At 39.9% G+C, this 20,089-nt stretch overlaps 1 protein-coding gene across 5 annotated transcripts in view; it reads right to left on the minus strand.

Annotated features, from left to right (window-relative positions):
- Positions 1–20,089, minus strand: part of dis3l (DIS3 like exosome 3'-5' exoribonuclease) — a 48,008-nt gene that overhangs the window by 24,084 nt on the left and 3,835 nt on the right. For all 5 annotated transcript variants that reach the window (XM_048616001.1, XM_048616000.1, XM_048616003.1 and 2 more), the window contains 3 exons: positions 5,606–5,734; positions 4,496–4,631; positions 547–723 (listed from right to left, as the gene is read on the minus strand). In XM_048616001.1, coding sequence (XP_048471958.1) covers positions 547–723; positions 4,496–4,631; positions 5,606–5,734 — 442 coding nt within the window. The remainder of the gene's footprint in view (positions 1–546; positions 724–4,495; positions 4,632–5,605; positions 5,735–20,089) is intronic.

The raw sequence follows: 20,089 nt of genomic DNA on the forward strand, positions 1-20,089 counted from the left end.
CTTCAGGACAAAACAGTTTGCTTTATTGTCACCCCATCTACTACCTTCAACATTTGCTCCCTTCATCACTGCAGCAACATGTGCCATCTATAGAATGCATTGCAATGACCTGCCAAGACTCCCTCGGCAGCACCGTTGAAATCAGTGACCACTACCACCTAGAAGGACAAGAGTACCAGACATATGGTCACACCACCTGCAAGTTCCTTTCCAAGTTGCACATCTTCCTGGCTTACAACTATACCACTGCTCCTTCATTGTTGCTGGGTCAAAATCCTGGACATCCCTTCTTAATAGCATTGTGGGTATCCTACAGGCTAGGAAATGCAGTGATTTAAGAGGCAGATCACTACCACCCTCTCAAGGGCAATGAGCGATGAGCAATAAATGCTGGCCCAACCAGTGACACCAATATTCCATAAACCAATAAAACAAAATAATTCTGTATCTTGATCTGGAGACAGAATGATTTATGAGGTTCAAAAGGAACTTTCTGTTATCAAATGTACATTACTAATGTGTAACAGACTTTATCAGTGAGCTTACCTGCACATATCTCCCAGATTTGATGCCAGCTTCCAGTATTTCAAGAGGGAGATGTTCTGAATATTCTTTTCCATTCTTTTCCTGATTTTCACTTTCTCTTTCTTTCCGAGACTGAACAATAGAATCGTACAACTGATGTACAGCTTCTAAGTCAGGCCAAAAGTTCTCCAAATAACTCTGAAAAGAAAGACCGATGATAAGAGCATAGGCTTGTGTTTATGGGTAATTCATCTCACAAAATCAAAAGGATAAACAGTTAAAAGTGATACAGTTGGTATGTAAAATACACTAATGCAGGTAACATGCAATAGCACAAGGACCAATTCCAAGTCGGAGAAGTCCAATCATAAGCTAAGATGCTTATAAAATACCTGAATTCAGTGTCCAAAATGCACAATACATTGCACTCATTCAATGATATGACATTGATTCCAAAGTGCCTGGGAATATTGAAGGTGTAGATGGAATTTTGAGCTTCATGAATAGAGGTATTGACTACAAAAGCAAGGAAATGCCCTAGCAGTCCTTAACATTGACTACAGGCCTCGTGATGGGAACTGGACAGACATTTGAGGAAAAAAATTTGGGAAAGATTTAAAAGGGACCCAAAGGGAAACCTTTTCGACGCAGAGGGTGGTTTGTACCTGAAACGAATTGCCAGAGGAAGTGGTAGATGCAGATACAGTTACAACATCTGAAAGACATTTGGGCAAGTACATCAATAGGAAAGGTTTAGCAGGATATGGTCAAATACAGGCAAATGGGACTAGTTTAGTTTTGGAAACATGGTCAGCATGTACGAGTTGGATCAAAGGACCTGCTTCTGTGCTGTATGACTTTACGAATATAATAAATAGGAACGGGAGTAGGCCATTTGGCCCCTTCAGCCTGCTTTGCTTTTCAACAGAATTACGACTAATCCAACATTCCACATTTCCACTTTCCTGCCCTTTGCCCATAACCCTTGATTTCCCTACTAATCAAAAATCTATCAATCCCAGCCTTAAATATATATAAGGACTCCACCCCTACAGCTCTCTATGGCAAGACATTCCAAAGAATTACAACTCTGAGAGACGAAATTCTTTCTCATCTAAATCTTAAATTTGTGCTCCTTTATTTTGAGACAATGCTCTTGGTCCTAGACTCTGCCATGAGGGGAAACACCGTCTCAGCATTTACCCTGTCAAGCCCCTTAATAATCCTCTATGATTCAATGAGATCACCTCTCGTTTTTCTAAACTCCACCAAGTAGAGTCCCAATCTGTTTAGCCTTTGCTCATAAAACAATCCCTCCATACCGGGTATCATCCTCTTAAACCTTCTGTGAGCTGCCGTTAATGAAATTATATCTTTCCTTAAATGAAGGGACGAAAACTGCTCACAGTACTCCAGATGTGGTCTCACTAGCACCTTGTACAGTTGCAGCAAGACTTTCCTATTCTAATACTCCAATCCCTTGAAACAAGGGCCAACATTCCTTTAACCTTCCTAATTACCCACTGAACCTGTGTGCTAGCTTTCTGTATTTTGTGTACAAGTACCCCCAAGTCCTTGTGTGTTGCATCTTTCTGCAGTTTTTCTCCATTTAAATATTCTGTATGTTCATTCGCCCTTCCAAAATGAACTTCATATTTTCCTACATTATACTGCATTTGCCAACTTTTTGCCCGCTTACTTCATCTATCAATATCTCCGTGTAAACTGTTTGTATCGCTCTCACAACGTACTTTTCCACCAATTTTAGTGTCATCTTCAAATTTGGCCACAGTACATTCACTTCCTTTCTCCAAGTCATTTATATTGTAAACAGTCGTTGTGCCAGCATTGATCAATGCGGAACCCCACTGGTCACAGGTTGCCAAGCTGAAACAGAACATCTTAATCCCATTTGTAGGGCTAGAAGGACAGAGCAAGAAAATGGGTCTGACTGGACTGTGAAGACATAGACTTGAAGAACCAAGATGTGCAGGTTGGGTGGATTAGCCTTGGGAAATGCATGGCTACATGGATTGGATAGGGAGATGGGCTCTTCGGAGGGTTGTGTGACTCGATGGGCTGAATGGCCAGTTTCCACACTGTAGGGATTCTATGGACCAAATAGGTGTTGATCAATAACGTGGCACAGAATGGGTAATTCCTTTTGTTATGAATACTCTAAAACTCAACAGAGTAAGCACCTGTGAAATTAAAGACCTCTGCTGGGCAAAGCAGAAAATTTAAACTTCTTTTAACTCATTAAATCCCAACCTTTTCAATCTAGCCCATTACCAGTACTGACACACTGTTTTACAAGTGACCCTTGAAAACATGTTTCTTAACATCCGACAATCCAAAATCTGAGGTATGCTTCTGAAAATATAATTGGGCCAAGTTGTGTACAAGGTTTCAGACATTACAAGTCTTCTGAAACCTATTATGTGAAGGAAAAATGTTAATTAAAATTACTCCTGCATCCCTCCTTGTTTCCAATTAAGATATTCTCAACAACACAAGTGCCACCTAGGGATGATAATAAGGAATTACTATTAACAGACATATTTCTTTGTAAAGTAGAAAGCAATTCTTAATTCAACTGATTAATAGTTAGAAAATATAGGTAAAATTGAATGGCAAAATGAGCAAACATGGTAGGGTGGAGGGAGGCACAAACGTGAAGAATGAGGGCAGAAAGGAAACCAAATTAGTTGAAGTCAAAGAAACAATTTTTTCTGCAGATTTATCAGCACCACTTTTTTCTGACTCGAGGTTAAGCATTCTGAATGACAACTACTGAACTCAATAGCTTTTGATGTTAGTTGTTGAGAATTGATAAGTTGTTGGATGGAAGATAGGTTTAAATGCATGCAAAAATTTACACCAGAATTGCAAGCTTTTGCACAATGTCAAATGTAATCATTCTTAGCACCCCTAGAAAGTACACTGAACACAATATTAGCATTTTCCCAACTCCAAGCCTTTGGACCTCACTGGAGTAGTCACCAGAAACATTAATTCTGTTCTCTTTTGTACAAAAAACTTCCCATCCCTTGCCTCTTCTAGACCAAACATGTAACTGCTATCAGAACCAAAACACACCTGGGGCTTTCAGGGACCTCAGGCCAGCAAGATATAGACAGGCTGGAGTCTTGGGTGGAGAAATAGCAGATGGACTTTAATCCGGACAAATGCAAGGTGATGCATTTTGGGAGATCTAACATAGTAGGGGAGTATACAGTATATGGCAGAACCCTTAGTAGCATCAACACACAGAGGGCTCTAGGTGTACAAGTCCACAGTTCCGTGAAAGTGGCAATACAAGTGGATAAGGTGGTCATGAAGGCACACTTGCTTTCATCGGTTGGGGCGTAAAGTATAAAAATCGGCAAGCCATGTTGCAGTTGTATAGCACTTTAGTTAGGCCACATTTGGAATACTGTACTCAGTTCCGGTCACCACACTGCTACAAGGATGTGGAAGCTTTTAGCTATGAGGCAAAACTGGACAAGCTTGGTTTGTTTTCCATTGAGGGGAGACCTGATAGAAGTTTACAAAATTATGAGCGGCATGGAAGAGAATGGATAGTCGGAGTCTTTTTCCCCAAGGTAGATCTGTCAATTACTAGGGGATATAGGTTTAAGGTAAAAGTGAGTAAGTTTAAAGAAGATGTGAGAGACACAGAGGTGGTAAGTACCTGGAATGCAGTGCCAAAGGAAGTGGTGGAGACAGATACATTATCAACGTTTAAGAGGCATCTGGACAGATATATGAAGAGGCAGGGAATAGAGGGATATGGACTACGTTGAGGCAAAAGGTTTGTAGTTTAGAAAGACATCATGTTTTGGAGCAGTCTTGGTGGGCCCAAGGGCCTGTTCCTGTGCTGTACTGTACTTTGTTCTTGTTCATACAACTTTACAGAAACACTGTAGCTCACTGAGGTCAATGACTGAAGCACAAAAGCAGGCTATACCTTAAATGATACGACAAATACTCCATCTGTTTCACTTCCATATTTTTGAATGGCTTCTGGATCCTCTGTTACCATAACAACTGGCATCAATCCTGCAAGATGATTATAATACCACACTGTGGCATAGTAAATGCACCTGGAATAAATAATTTGTGTTTTCATTATTTCCTTTGTTTCACTGAAATGTTTAATGTTTTGTTTAAAGGAAGGGAACTTAAGAGGGCTATCAATACTAATCAACTTCCAACTGAACTCAGAAATGCTTTTTTCCTCATTTAAATTTTTCTGTAAATCATCTCAATGATCGAATGATTGTACCACATAACCATAAAAATAAAATATTTCACTCAACACAAAAAAAACACACATTTATCAATAACCTTTGCCCTCCCACAACATATACTCCCATACCAGGCCTCTCAACAACCTGCAGGTTGGGTAACATCCTCTCCCACACAACACTTCCCACCCAAGTCAAGAAACCTGATCCATTCAAAAGCAGAGATAGTAGGAACTGCAGATGCTGGAGAATCTGAGATAACAAGGTGCAGAGCTGGATGAACACAGCAGGCCAAGCAGCATCAGAGGAGCAGGAAGGCTGATGTTTCGGGTCTGGATTCTTCTTCAGAAGAAGGGTCAAGACCCGAAACGTCAGCCATTCAAAAGCATCCTATTGCTGTACTCAAATCAACCTCTCAACATATTAGATTATAAAAAGACTAGAGCTTCATATTTTCCAATGATATTGCTAAAGAATCACTACAGTCTCACGACTGAGAAATAAGTTTTCCTTTCCCCTATTCTAAATCTCTTGTGCTTAATCTTGCAATTTATGGTGCCTCATTCTTGACCTCAAATACTGGAAACAAGGTTCTATCTAGCCTGTTCCGTTCTTGTTCATATTTGGCTTAAGCAATGCTATGTCAATTCCTTGATTACATTTATAGCAAGACACACTTATGACAGCCAAAGTGCACTTCTTGACCACTACAAATTACTACTTACAATTCTGAAGTGCAAATGTTATCCAATTTCTATATTTAAATAAAGATAATATTCTGTGCATCTACCAAACATGTGTAATAAAGAGTGTGAATTTCAACAACAAACCTGGTCTGCCATTTTTCTAGAGATTCTCCCTGATCTCTTGGTACATAGGAGTACAGCTGGAATTCATTGAAGAACAACACACATTCATGACGAGCGTCCTTCAGCAGGTTCCGCAGTTTGTTGTAATGTCTACAATGAAACAGCCAATGAGTACGATCAGATCAGCTCCCACTTTAGGTCATCTTTAAAATTATATCATTCCTTTTGCTTTTTATTTTCCGTATCACACTTTTATTCCATCATCACCTTTGTCATAGAGTTGTATAGCACAGAAACAAACCCTTTGATTCAACTCTTCCATGCCAACCAGATCTCCTAAATTAATCTAGTCCCATTTTCAAGCATTTGGCCCATATCCCTCTAAACCCTTCCTATTCATCTACCCATCCAGATGCCTTTTAAATATTGTAATTGTACCAGCATTCACTACTTCCTCTGGCAACTCATTTCATATACGCATCACCCTCTGAGTAAAAAAGGTGCCCCTTAGGTCCCTTTTACATCTTAGCGCTCTCATCTTAAACCTATGCCCTCTAGTTTTGGACTCCCGCCACTCTGTGGAAAAAAGACCATGACTATTCCCCTATTGTTGCGAATTTGGGTGGAGTATTTATGAATTGGAAGGCAGGATATTAGAACTCGATGTTTGTAAAATGATAGAGGGGTGGGGAAAGAGTGTGTGGCCCCTTTAAAAGATGATGTGTTTTTAGGCTTGATTAAAACATGTCTGCAGAGAGCAGCAGATGCATAGGGAGTTCTTGAAATTGAAAAAAGTGTATCAAAAGGCTATACTGTTAGCAGGCAAAGCAGTATTTTTACAAAGACAACAGGTTTTTGAATTTAGCCAATTAATTTAAACCAGGCCCTAGATATTAAAACCCAATAAAAAAATTAAATCTGATGGTTTTAGCAACCTAGGACCAATCCTATTGTAAAAAATTAATAGGTCATCAAGGAAATAAAAGAAGAGATCATTTGAAAATTGGTGTGAGAGCAACTGCTGTCTGATAAGACAACAGTTCTCAACAGGCATTAGCTCTAAAGAAAGAGAAAGTCAATGGCTCTTACTGAATTCTCTAAGCTCTCAGAAAACAATCATTTAAACTAAAGGTACAGTGGCACTCTTGGCTAATATTCCTGACACAAGAATTCGACGGAGAAAGGTGCTCCTGACTGGAGAACAGCACAGAAGGCAAAAAACATTTCAGAAGACTTATCCTGGCTGTAATTTTGAGAGACTGAGCTTTAATTTATTTTTCTTACTACTTTGGTTTATATAAATGGGGCTTATATTTATTGGAATAGCATTCCATTAGAATTTTGTTTTATTTGAGAATAGTTAGTAGTTAAGGGGGAATTGTTTGGTTTGTCAGTAGTTCTGTTAATTTGTTTACTGTTACAGTTAGATAAATCGTTACTTGTTGATTATAAAGTGAGTATGAGGGACTTCTTTCATTATACCACTTCTTTATAACAAATGCGAGGGGGGTGACAGGCAGGTTATACCACTTTTCGCACTTCCTTTAACAGATTACGAGACGAGGTGAGCATCTCTGGGTGTTTCAGTTTTAGTTATTTAAAGGGGTGTTGATCTCCCCTTTGTAACACCTATCTATACCGCTCATGATTTTATAAAGCTCTGCAAGGTCACTCCTCAGCCTCAGACGCTCCAGGAGAAACAAAACAGCCTAATCAGCCTCTCCTTACAACTCAAACCCTCCAATCCTGGCAACATTCTTGTAAATCTTTTCTGCTCCCTTTCAAGTTTAATGACATCGTTCCTGTAGCACAGAGACCAGAACTGAACAGTATTCAAACAGTGGCCTGACCAATGTATTGTACAGCTGCAACATGACTTCCCAACTCCTATATTCAATGCACTGACCAGTAAAGGCAAGTGCACCAAACACCTTCTTCACTACTCTGTGATTCCACCTTCAAGGAACAATGAACCTGCACTCCAATGGTCTCTTTGTTCAGTAACCCTCCACAAGACCCTACTATTAATTGTACAAGTCCTGCCCTGATTTGTCTTTCCAAAATGCAACACCTCACTAACGAACATTAAAGAACAGTCAAAGTCTCCTGGCACTGTCTATACCACTTTGCAGTCAGTTACAAAATAGTGAACTATCCACAATAAGTGGAAGTTTAAAAGTTGAGAAGTTGAACTCTTTCCTTTCACCAGCTTTTGTTATTAACTCATGTGAGGGAATACAAGTGCTGGAAGTTCCTTCAGTTATGGTTCTAATTCAGCTTTACCACCTTTACATTAGATCCCCATACAGCCACTCTGGACTGATTCCAATAACATACAAGCATAGCATCAATTCCTCCCATCACTTTGAAGCAGAGCTTCTAGCCTATGTCAGATAGTTCCTCATGGTATCTTCACCAAAATGAGGAACACAGCAATATGAAGATTTTCAAGGACAAACTTTATCCCAACAGTTCACACTATGATGGCCCTGTGTATACATTAATGATTAGTTTTCATTAAGTCAGGTTTACATTGCTAAAAGAAGTACACTTCTGACAGTGCAGCACACCCTTTCTACTGCACTGCCAAATTCTGGATTGCATGCTGAGGCTCAATAACGGGTCTCAAACCCATAATTCTCTGATTCAAAGACAAAAGTGCTAGCAAATGAGTATCAATACTGGCATTTTCTGTTTCTATTTCATAATTCCAGCATACACAATATTTTACAATGTGAAATAAGTTTTGGTCCATCTTAAACCTGATAGTAATGGGTATTTATGCTCAAGTACTGTATAAGTACTGCACCCACTATGTTCAAGAAACTGAACTTTGCAAGCTTGTATTTAATCGCGCATAAGTATCTCCATTTATCAGTGTCAGAATTCTTGTGACAGGCTCCGTATTACTGAAAGCTGGTTTTCCTGTTATCTTTACAAATATTAAAAAGGGAAAAGTGCACATTTATACGTAATTCTACCCGAAGTGTTCTAAAGTTATATGATTGATTTGTCTTTATATTGTAAAAAAATTTAGCTTTTGCCAATTGGTCGTGAAATTACCCTTCTCAAGTTTTCTAGGCTTACTGGAATGAAAGAAGTGTTAAGTTTCTACATAAATAACTAATTCATGTACAAACCCAGCAAGTTTTTAAAAATAATGAAAAGGCTAAGGGTCAAATGCGGTTTGTAAAAGCAAACAGCAAAGTGGCATAATTTAATCAGCAAATTCAGGAGATTCACAACTCATCACATATCTTTTCATCCTCTGAATTTGCTAGCTAATTTGTGCAAATATAAAGCCATACATTATTAAGGCTTGAACCATTAATTTGAACCATTAACTACAGAAGGGAGATAGTGGGCTTAGTGACATGGTGTGTTGAAAACAATTTGTCTCTCAATGTCAACAAAACTAAAGAACATTGACTTCAGAAAGAAAGGAGAACACGTCCCCTATCTAAAAACCAAAAGAACTGCAGATGCTGTAAATCAGGAACAAAAACAAAGTTGCTGGAAAAGCTCAGCAGGTCTGGCAGCATCTGTGGAGGAGAAAACAGAGTTAATGTTTCGGGTCCATTGACCCTTCCTCAGAACTGACGGTGGCTGGGAAAACATCAGTTTATATGCAGAAAATGGGGAGGTGGGTGGGGTAGGGAGTAAACGATAGGATAGATCCCAAAGAGAGAGAAAGACAGTTGGACAGACAAAGGAGTTGTAACGATCAGGCTGGGAGGGTGAATAGTTGTCAATGGGGAGTGTTAGTGACTAACAACAGGGGGTGTGTAGTGGCAGGCTGTATGGTAACAAGGCCTGGTGTGTGGGGTGGGGGGCTGGGACATGGGAGAGTTTAGGCCCTAAAATTATTGAACTCAATATTGAGTTCGGAGGGCTGTAGGCTCCCCAAGCGGAAAATGAGGTGTTGTTCCTCCAGCTTGCGTTGGGCTTCACTGGAACACTGTAGCAAGCCAGAGAAGGAGATGTTGGCCAGAAAGCAGGGTGGTGCATTGAAGTGGCAGGCAACAGGTAGTTCAGGATCTTTTTTGCGAGCAGAACGTTGATGTTCTGCGTAGCGGTTGCCAAGTCTACGCTTCGTTTCCCCAATGTAGAGGAGACCACATTGTGAGCAGCGAATGCAGTAGACTAGATTCTTGGAAGTGCAGTGAAGTGTTGCTTCACCTGGAACGTATGTTTGGGCCTTTGGATAGTGGGGAGGGAGGAGGTAAATGGGCAGGTGTTCCACCTTCGCCGGTTACAGGGGGAGGTGCCGTAGGGCTTTGGGGAGGTGTTGGGGGTGAAGGAAATGTGGACCAGAGTGTCCCGGAGGGAACGGTCCCTGCAGAAGGCGGACAAGGGAGGGGAGGGGAATATGTGTCTGGTGGTGGCATCTTGCTGGAGGTGGCGGAAATGGCATCTGATGATCTTCTGGATGTGGATGCCGGTAGGTGAGGATAAGGGGCACCCTATCGCTGTTGCGGGAGGGAAGAGAAGGGGTGAGGGCAAAAGTGCGGGAGATGGGTCGGACCCAATTGAGGGCCCTGTCGACAACGGAGCTGGGGAATCCTCAGTTGAGGAAGGATGTGGACATTTTGGAGGCTCCCTTGTCAAAGTTGGCCTCATCTGAACATATGTGACGGAGACGGAGGAACTGAGAAAATGGAACGGAGTCTTTACAGGAAGTGGGGTGTGAGGATGTATAGTCCAGGTAGCTGTGGGAGTCGGTGGGTTTGTAATAGATGTTAGCGGCCAGTCTATCCCCAGAAATGGAAACAGAAATGACGAGAAAGGGACGGGAGGAGTCAGAGATAGACCAGGTGAAAGTGAGGGCAGGGTGGAAATTGGAGGCGAAATTGATGAAGTTTTCCAATTCTAGACGAGAGAGAGAAGCAGCACCAATGATATCATCGATGTATCGGAGAAAGAGTTGTGGGTGGGGGCCAGAATAGGACTGGAACAAGGAACAGACAGGCATAACTAGGGCCCATGCGGCTACCCATGGCAACCCCTCTTACCTGAAGAAAATGAGAGGAGTCCCCTATCTATATCAACGAACTGAGGTTGAGGGGGTGAAGAGCATCAAGTTCCTCAGAGTGACGATAACCGACAACTTGTCCTGGACTTTGCACATAGATGCAACAGTCAAGAAGGCACAACACGCCTCTTCTTCCTCAGGCGACTCAGGAAATTTGGCACTTTCATGAGGTCCCTCACCAACTTCTAAAGATGTACCATTGAAAGCATACTGTCCAGGTGCATAATGGCCTGATATGGCAACTGGTCTGCCCAGGACCGTAAGAAACTACAGAAGGTGGTCTGCACAGCCCAGACCATCACGGAAGCCAATCTTCCATCCATGGACCCCACTTACATGGCTCACTGCTGCAGAAAGCCTGCCAACATCAAAGACCTATCGCACCCTGGTAATGATCTACTACAACATCTTCTGTAAGGCAGAAGATACAGAAGCCTGAACACACGCACAAGCAGGTTCAGGAACAGCTTCTTCCTGGCCATTATCTGACTGATGAATGGACTCCCTAGCCTCAAATAATGCTGATCTTGCTAATGTTGATCTTGTGTAGCACACACCCTGTGCAACGTAACCTGTATGCCTCTGTTAAGTCTTTTTGATCTGTACATCCTTTGCCTACTATGATCTGCCTGTACCGCTCGTAAACAAATGTTTTCACTGTATTTCAGTACACGTGACAATTAATCAGTCAATTATGTTGTGGAAGAATGTAAAGGATAACAGAACAAATGATGAATACTGCAGGATCAAAGACAGTCTACTAGTTAGTTTCACTTGGTGATATGGATATATGTAATGAGAATCATTAACAAAATAAATAAATTATACTGATCTTGTTAGCTCAAAAGTAAAGCAGCAATAACTTGCATGTATGTAGCATTTCGCGTGCATTAAAATGTACCAATGTATTTCATTGCTTCATGAAACAAAATTTGAGATGGAGTCACAAATGGCAAACTTAAGGGTAAAGGCCAAAATCTGGTCAAGCATATAGGTTTCAAGCATCATCATAAAGGACTAAGTGAGCAGCACAATTAAGGGCCTTAGCTGAAGATACAGCTACCAATGGCAGGGAGAAAGAAATGGAGTTCTCAAGAGGATATGCATTGGGAGAGGACAGGGATGTTGGAGTGTTATGGGGCTGGAACATTAGAACTCACACGTGAGAAAATCAATTAATTAACTGAAGAAATTAATGTGGCTTGATTATAATTAGATTCTCCTTATACCAGAACAGTATTTCAACTTTTGGTACAATCATGTAAAATGAACAGTGTTGAGGGTCAGTTATTTGAGCAAGAGACTTCCCAATAAATATTACGTGAATTAACAAAAGTACCACAAAACTACCAATTACTCTGCTGTTTAAAGGTGTAAACCTAAACACATGAACGAGACGTGATCATTCCCATGCAGAGTGCCATATTTTGACATTTTGATAAAGAAAGTTCTGAAGTGCAATGACAATTTGAATTTAGGGAGCTTGGTGAACACAAATACTGAACTCTGAACTATAGCGCATTACAGCTCCAACTGTCATGCTTGCTTGTGAACAAGATGTTTATAAACATATAAGAAAGGAATACTGCATCTATAATTCCAACAAAATTTTGAATACTTAACATTTCAAGAACCTAATTTATTTTGAACAGACTGAAAGTATCGAATGATAAATGAAAAAAAATCCAGCCTGCCAGAAGTTAATCACGCTCAAACTTTAAATTAGTTATATCAACTGATTTCCATCAAAAAGGAGACAACAAGGTGCAGAGCTGGATGAACGCAGCAGGCCAAGCGGCATCATAGGAGCAGTAAGGCTAATGTTTCGGGCCGAAACCCTTCATCAGACCTCAGACTTCATCAGATGAAGGGTCTAGGCCTGAAACGACAGCCTTCCTGCTCCTATGATGCTGCTTGGCCTGCTGTGTTCATCCAGCTCTGCACCTTGTTGTCTCAGATTTTCCAGCATCTGCAGTTCCTACTATCTCCATCAAAAGGGAAATGGATTTGACATTCAATTCTGTTACAGACAGATACTTGCACAGAATGTTCCTCTTTCATGTCTAATAATATTTGTTGATTTGGTAGAAAAGACTCCCCTGTTTTTACAGAGCTATTTATAACCAATCCAAAATCAGATGTCAATGTCAAGTTTTCTAGCTGTTATTTTCAAGTAAGCTTGGAAGTTTCACTCCATTGAAGACACAAAGTATTTGAAAAACTTCAAGATTCAATGCTATAAAATAAATAATTTGGGAAAGGATAAGACCTTTAAAGTCTTTAAACACTGCCATGAAAATACCATAGAGGCTAACTCGTGACAGCAGGTACTGCAATCCATACTGCACACAGGGGGAATTAAATGAACAACTGGGACAAAATTAACAGCAATCTGTTAAGTTGACGGTCTTTGATTAAAATAGCCCAAGGCTTTTAACAGACGCTCAAACCTCAAGGGAACTTTTTCCAAAATGTTAGTAGGCAGTTAATGTACTTATTGCAAATTTAACCATTTGATAACATTAGTACACAATATTAAGTCTTGAAAATTAAAGGTATAACAAATACATTGGGTCATTTGAAAATATGTTCAAAACCAAGACATTTTGTTTGATGAAATAGATTTTCCAAAATATTTTATAAACATTGCTTATGCTATATTTTCTCAATCTTTTATTTCCAAGTCTGCTTGAACTGAGTACCATTTCTCGTGCAACAAATAGGACAGTATAACTTTTAAAGTATCAAAGGCCAATTTAGTGATCACTTAAACCTGTTAACATACAAGCAGGCTTATTGAATGCTGTCCACTTAAGCATAAATTTGCTTTTATAAAACACATGTAAAATTAAAACAAAAAAATTTTTAACAGTACTTTATGGATCTTGATTGGTAAGGGGATCAAAGGTTAAGGGAGAAGGCAGGAGAACGGGGTGGGGAGCATATCAGCCTTGATCAAATGGCGGAGCAGGCCCAATTGGCCAAACAGCCTAATTCTGCTCCTATGTCTTATGGTGTTGCTCTTTGGGGCAGCACTGACACATAGGGCCAAATGGCCTTATTCCATTCTGTAGTTATTCTGTGACACTGCCATAGGAAAAATAGAACAGAAGCTGTATATTCCAAAAAGAAGCCAACTGAAGGAGTTCCGAGAGAGCTTTTCAAGATTTTGTCAGAAATTGATACGTTTGACAGAGAGAAAATATTTCCATTTATGGATGAGGTCGTAAACATGAGATAGTTGCAAATAAATCCAACAGGAAACACAGGAAAAACCTCTTTACCCAGACAGTGGCTTGGATGTGGAGCTCACTCCTAAATGGAGTGGTCAAGGCAAATAGTTTGTAATGCGTTCAGGGGGAAGCAAGAGAAATACTCAAGGGAATACAGAGATATGCTGAAGGGGTGCAAGAAAAAAATTATGTGGTGATGAACCTTTTAGTCTCAATGGAATAGCCTGTCTCCGTGTTGTAAAACAATTTTAATGGTTTGTAAAGGTAGATCAACAAATTTCTACATGTACACTTGTACAGGACTGTTGTTAGACCTCATCTGGAGTATTGTCTATCGTTGTGGACACCACATTGCAGGAAGCATGCAAATACATTGGACAGAGAGTGCAGAAGTGACTTACAAGAATGGCTCCAGGCAGGATCGGAGGGTTTGAGTCATTGGGAGATGCTGAATAGGCTGGGGCCTTTTTTCCCTGGTGCGTGGGAAGTTGAGGGGTGACCTTATAGAGGTTTATAAAATCACGAGGGGCATGGATTGGATGAATAGCCAAGGTCTTTTTCCAGGGGTAGGAGAGTCCAAAATTAGACAGCATAGATTCAAACTGGGAAAGAGATAAAAGGGACCTGAGAGTGGTGCATGTATGGAACAAGCTGCCAGAGGAAGTGGTAGAAGCAGGTACAATTACATTTAAAAGGCATCTAGATGGGTGTATGATTAGAAAGGGTTTAGAGGGATGGGGCAAAACCTGGTAAATGAGATTAGATTAATTTAGAATAGCTGGTCGGCGCAGGCGAGGTAGACCAAAGGGTCTGTTTTCGTGCTGTATAACTTTATGACTTTATGAACAGTAGTGAGAAACAATGTGAAATTAGCCATGTTAGGACAATACAGTAAATATACAAAACTGGAAGAGTTTTGAAACTGACTTTTAAAGAATGAAATAGAAAAACTAAGGTTTTACAAGGGAAGGTGAAACATTCACAGTGTATTGAGGATAATGTAATATGTTGTACAGTCTGCAAAACACTCTCTGCCAATTTGTTGTGAAAGATGTGACCTTGATTCCCCTGTTCACAGATGGCATCAAGACCTGGACGAAGCATTAAATTTAGAAATTCAACAGAAGTTTAACTCCCAATTTTTTTTAGCCAGGAGCTACTGGCAGGTGAAGCATTAACAGGACACAGTTACGTTTGGGTAATTTTAATGGTTGATTTAAACAGGACAAATCTTGAGTTTCCATAACACAAGGATTATAGTACAATATTTCCTCAACTAGGATCATAATTATCTTAAATAAAAGCAAAATACTGCAGATGTTGAAAATCTGAAATAAACCAGGAATGCTTGAGGAATTCAGCAGATCAGGCAGATCTCGCTGAAGAGAGAAACAGAATTAACGCTTTGAGTCTGGTATGACTCTTCTTTGGAACTGCGGTCTAGAACTAATTCCTAGTTCTAGATTCACCCACAAGAGAAAACATCTTCCCTGTGAAGACCCTTCAGGATCTTATATGTTTCAGTCAAGTTGCCTCTTACAGTTATAAATTCCAGCAGATACAAGACTAATTTGTCCAATCTTTCCTTATAACATAACCTGCCCATTCCAGATATTAGTTTAGTAAATCTTCTCTGAACTACATCCAACAAACTTAGATTCTTCCTTAAATAAGGAGACCAATACTGCAGAGTACTCCAGATGTGGCCTCACCAATGCATCGTATAATTAAAGCATCAGCTCTGAACTTTTGTATTCATTTCCCTTCATATTAGACATTAATATTTATTAGCTGTCCTAAGTACTTACTATACCTACCGCAAATCAATCACTAGGAATCCCTGACCCCTCTGCTAGATAATATGTCATTTTTATTCTTCTTGCCAAAATGGAGAATTCCACATTTTCTCACTCAATCTGTTCATAACCTAAAATTTCAAATGAAAGCTTGTCCCAATAACATGACCATGAAACTATCATTGGTTACTACAGAACCCATCTGGTTCATTAATGCCCCTTAGGAAAGAAAATCTGCCACTCTTACTCAGTCTGGTCTACATGTGACTCCCAATCAATAGCAATGTAGTTGACTCTCAAATAAAATTAAGGAGTAGAAGTAGATAATTCAACCCATCGAGTTTGCTCCATCAAGAGACCACAACAAATCTGATAACTCTCATCTCCACTTTCCCTTGATTCTTTACCCTTGATTCCCTTACTGATTAAATATTTGTCTATCCAACCTCTTGAATATATATTTAATGACACAGCCTCTTCAGCTCAGTGTGATAAAGAATTCCACAGATTCAAAGCCCTCTGAGGGAAGAAATGCCATCTCGTCTTTATTTCAAATGGTTGACCCCTTAGTTTGGGATTACACCTTCTAGTCCTAGACTCTTCCGCAAGGGGAATGATATTATTCAACAAGTCCAATCCACAGACAGCAATACATGAAGCAAATCAAATGCCAATTTACACAATACAAAGGAATACGAGTCACAGGAGGTTGTAAATAAAAAGAGTATTGCATCCGGTGATATGGCACCATGAGTAACACCTCCAGTTTTAGTCACAAACAGAATGAACATATTGAAGCACTGGAGGCAGTGCAGAGAAGCTGCTCAACATTGATTGTTTTGTCAAAAATCTGAATTGTAAGAAAAAAATTGAAGCAGGTTGAGCTTTTCAGTCTTGAATACAGCAGGGAGATCTTATAGAGGAACAGTATATAAGATAATTAAGGGAACTGAAAAGACAAGGTCTGGAATATCACTTTAAGCTAAAGCAAGACAGGGGACAAGGAGATGTAACTTCCAGCTAGTTGAAATTTTCACACAAAGGGTGAGGAATGTATGGAATAAACTTTCTGGAAGAATAATGAAGTTAAAATCAATAAAATTTTTCATTTATTCTCAAAGGGTGCCAATATGTCTAAGGCTGTATTTATGTTTTCATTGCCAACCAAAAATTATTATTCTAAAACGTTGATGGAATTTTGTGCACAGCTGCAGAATTTTTAAGTGTACTAACCCAGCAGAATTGAAAGAAAATCATAACAAATCCAAATCAGAGTGCAATTCTAAGACAATGGCATTCCTAGAACATTGCTTCTATTGCCCTTCTCAGCAGTTGAGCTGATTAGGGAGGTGGTGTTGTGGAAGTTTCCTTGATGAATTTATGCCGTGGATTTTGTAAATTGCACATACTGCATCAGCAACAGAGCAGTGAACATACAGTATAGCTGCAGCTGCCCCAGTTAACTAAACTATTCTGCCTTTGTTGTGCAGAATGGCCTTCCTCGCACACAGTGTACGAGTTATGTACTGTAAACTACAGGAAGACCAGAGATGGCACAGTGGTAAAAATTCCCCCAAGCACCACATAAACTGTGGGTTTTATCGACATTCATGCTAATCCTGCATCAGACTATGAGAGAACCCACATGAGGCAATGAAAACATTGAGAGTTTGGACATTCTTGAACAAGAAGGAGTCTATTATTACTTTAGGCTAATTGCTCAACAGAGGGAGGGAAATAGAGCAATAGACAATGACATTGTTAAAAATACATATTAAAGACTATTAACCAACCAATGTGGAAAAACAAAAGAAAGGCAGAGATATATAGAATAAGGCAAAGCAGAGAAAGAACATTTCACAAATCTCAACAGATGCTGCAATTGAGATTTCAATGTCATAAAATCTTACAAGGTCACGAGTTTATAACGGAAAAAGAAATCAGTTCACTGTGCAGCATGAACTCACCCAGCAGTCACTGTGATATCTTTCCCCTCTGGCTCAAAAGATGCCGTGCAATCTGTTATGGACCAGAGCAAACCTCCTGAAAATATATTAGGCTAACCTTTTCTTATTTTAAAGGCATTGCATTCCCAATACAATTTGATTGGTCAAACTACTGGTTGCGAAGTAAAACACATTCCATTCATACACTATCGTTAAAATACAAAAGAAAGAAAAAATTGGAATAACAACTCTATTGGATAACAGATTATATAACTAGTAAACTATTAACTGTTCAAATACAGTAACATCCCAAAAACACACCCTTGGCAAAGGGAAATTTAATTAAATAGCTTGTCTCACATGCAATTCTCCAGTCCAGGATGAAAAACATCAAGAGGAAACTCAGAGAGGGTAGCAGGGAGGGATGTACAGCAGCTTCCAAACTCAACCAACAAGACCCCAGCAGCTGCTGCTGAAAAACTAAAACTAAACTAATCCTGGTTCTGCGGAAGTCTGTGCCCACCCACTCAAGCTGCTATTATTGTTATGACTTTAAAAAACGCCAAGGCCTCACAAGCTGTTTACGTTATTGGATTAAAATAGACAGCTCCTACCTCTGTCTTAAAACCTCTTTTCAAAAAAATACTATAACCAAGTACACCTCTTAAAGCTACAGAATTGTCACAAATCTAATAGGGACATGTTTTTGTTATAGGTTTAAGAGTTAGGTTTAATAAACCAAAAAAGAGTTCATGAGTCCAAAATCCCATCAAGGCATTTCACAATTGAATTGGTTATTGTATGCACTCTATTGGGGTAGAGGATAAAGAATCTCATATAATGTTTTACTCAGATGGCAATGCCTCTTAAATCTAGCATAACGATAAAAAAAACTGTAGACAGCATTCAATGAAATGCCCAAACTTCTGTCCTACTAACAATTCTGATTATAGTTAACCTGTTATGTAGAGGGATTTATAAAAAGAAACCTAGTTTCTCATTTATAAAATGTAGAACAAAACACATTTGCTTCGTAAAATAATATTTCTTTTTTCTTCATTTTACACAAGGGGTTGTGGTGATCTGGAATGTACTGCCTGAAAGTATGTTGAAAATAGATTTAATAAGAATTTTGAAAATCAGATAAATCCTTGAAGAAAAACATTACAGGGCTACAGGGAACAAGCATGGCAGTGAGATCGAATGAATAACAAAGGACTGGCATAGGCGCTACGGGTTGAATGGCCTTCTTCCATGGGGTGGCAGTCAAATCAAAAGTGAATTGGAAAAAACATTCCTACTAATAAAACACATCTCCTGACAATCATAGCTGATTCTTGATTCCTGCTTTAACAAAGCATATTAAGTACTTACTACCTCTTAAAGTGAAGAGATCGTTTTTAGTAGACTGATGTGCTCTTCTTGTCGGATGTAGGAGATCAGGGAGCACTTCAATATTCCTGGAGACCACATCTACAAGGAAGTGTGTTTGCTTGCGTATCCTATTGGATCCCATGGATTGGCTGAAGTGGCAGTTAGAAGTAATGAGGAATTTACAGAAGTTGGGGGTGTGCTGAATGGCAGTTTCAGGAAAGTAGAGAAATCACAGATACAGTCAGCTAGGAAAGGGAGGAGAGGTAGGCAGGTAGTGCAGGCATCTCCCGTGGCTATTCCCATCTCAAACAAGTATGTTGATTTGGATACGGTAGGGGGTGATGGCTTCTCAGGGGAATATAGCACTGACAGTCAGGTTTCTGGTACCCTGACTGGCTATACTGTAAAGAGGGTATATTAGGTTCCAAGCGATTGATTGTGATAGAGGGCTTTCCAGTCAGGGGCACAGACAGAGGTTTCTGCAGCCGTCAGCGAGCCATGGTGTGTTGCCTCCCTGGTGCCAGGTTCAACAGAGTAGGTGAAACAGGAGAATGACCAGCAGAAGGTCATTGTACACATTGGTACCAACAACATAGGCAGAGAAAGGAACAAATTTCTGCATGAAGAATACAGGAAATTAGGCAGGAGGTGAAAAAGTAGATCCTCAAGGGTAGTAATTTTGGGATTACTCCCAGTGCCATGTGCTAGCCAGAATAGGAATAGAAGGATTGAGCAGATGAACGTGTGGCTAAGCAGCTGGTGTAAGGGGCAAGGATTCACAATTTTTGACCATTAGGATCTCTTCTGGGGTAGAAATGATCTGTATATGAAGGATGGGTTGCATCCGAGTTGGAAGAAGAACAAAATCCTGGCGAGAAGACAGAGATCTCAGATATCTGTAAGAATAACAGTGTTGTAATGGTAGGGGAGTACTGCCAAACAAACAGACCTAAGGGCGCAGGTGCATAGTTCCTTGAAAGTGGAACTGCAGGTAGACAGGGTGGTGAAGGTGGTTTTTGGCGAACTTACCTTCATTGGCCAATGCATTGAGTACAGGATTCCTGTACGTCATGTTGCAGCTGTACAGGACATTGGTGAGGCCACTTTCAGAATATTGCACTCAA

This window comes from Rhincodon typus, chromosome 33 (assembly GCF_021869965.1).
Source record: "Rhincodon typus isolate 14 chromosome 33, sRhiTyp1.1, whole genome shotgun sequence".
Taxonomy (NCBI): Eukaryota; Metazoa; Chordata; class Chondrichthyes; order Orectolobiformes; family Rhincodontidae; genus Rhincodon; species Rhincodon typus.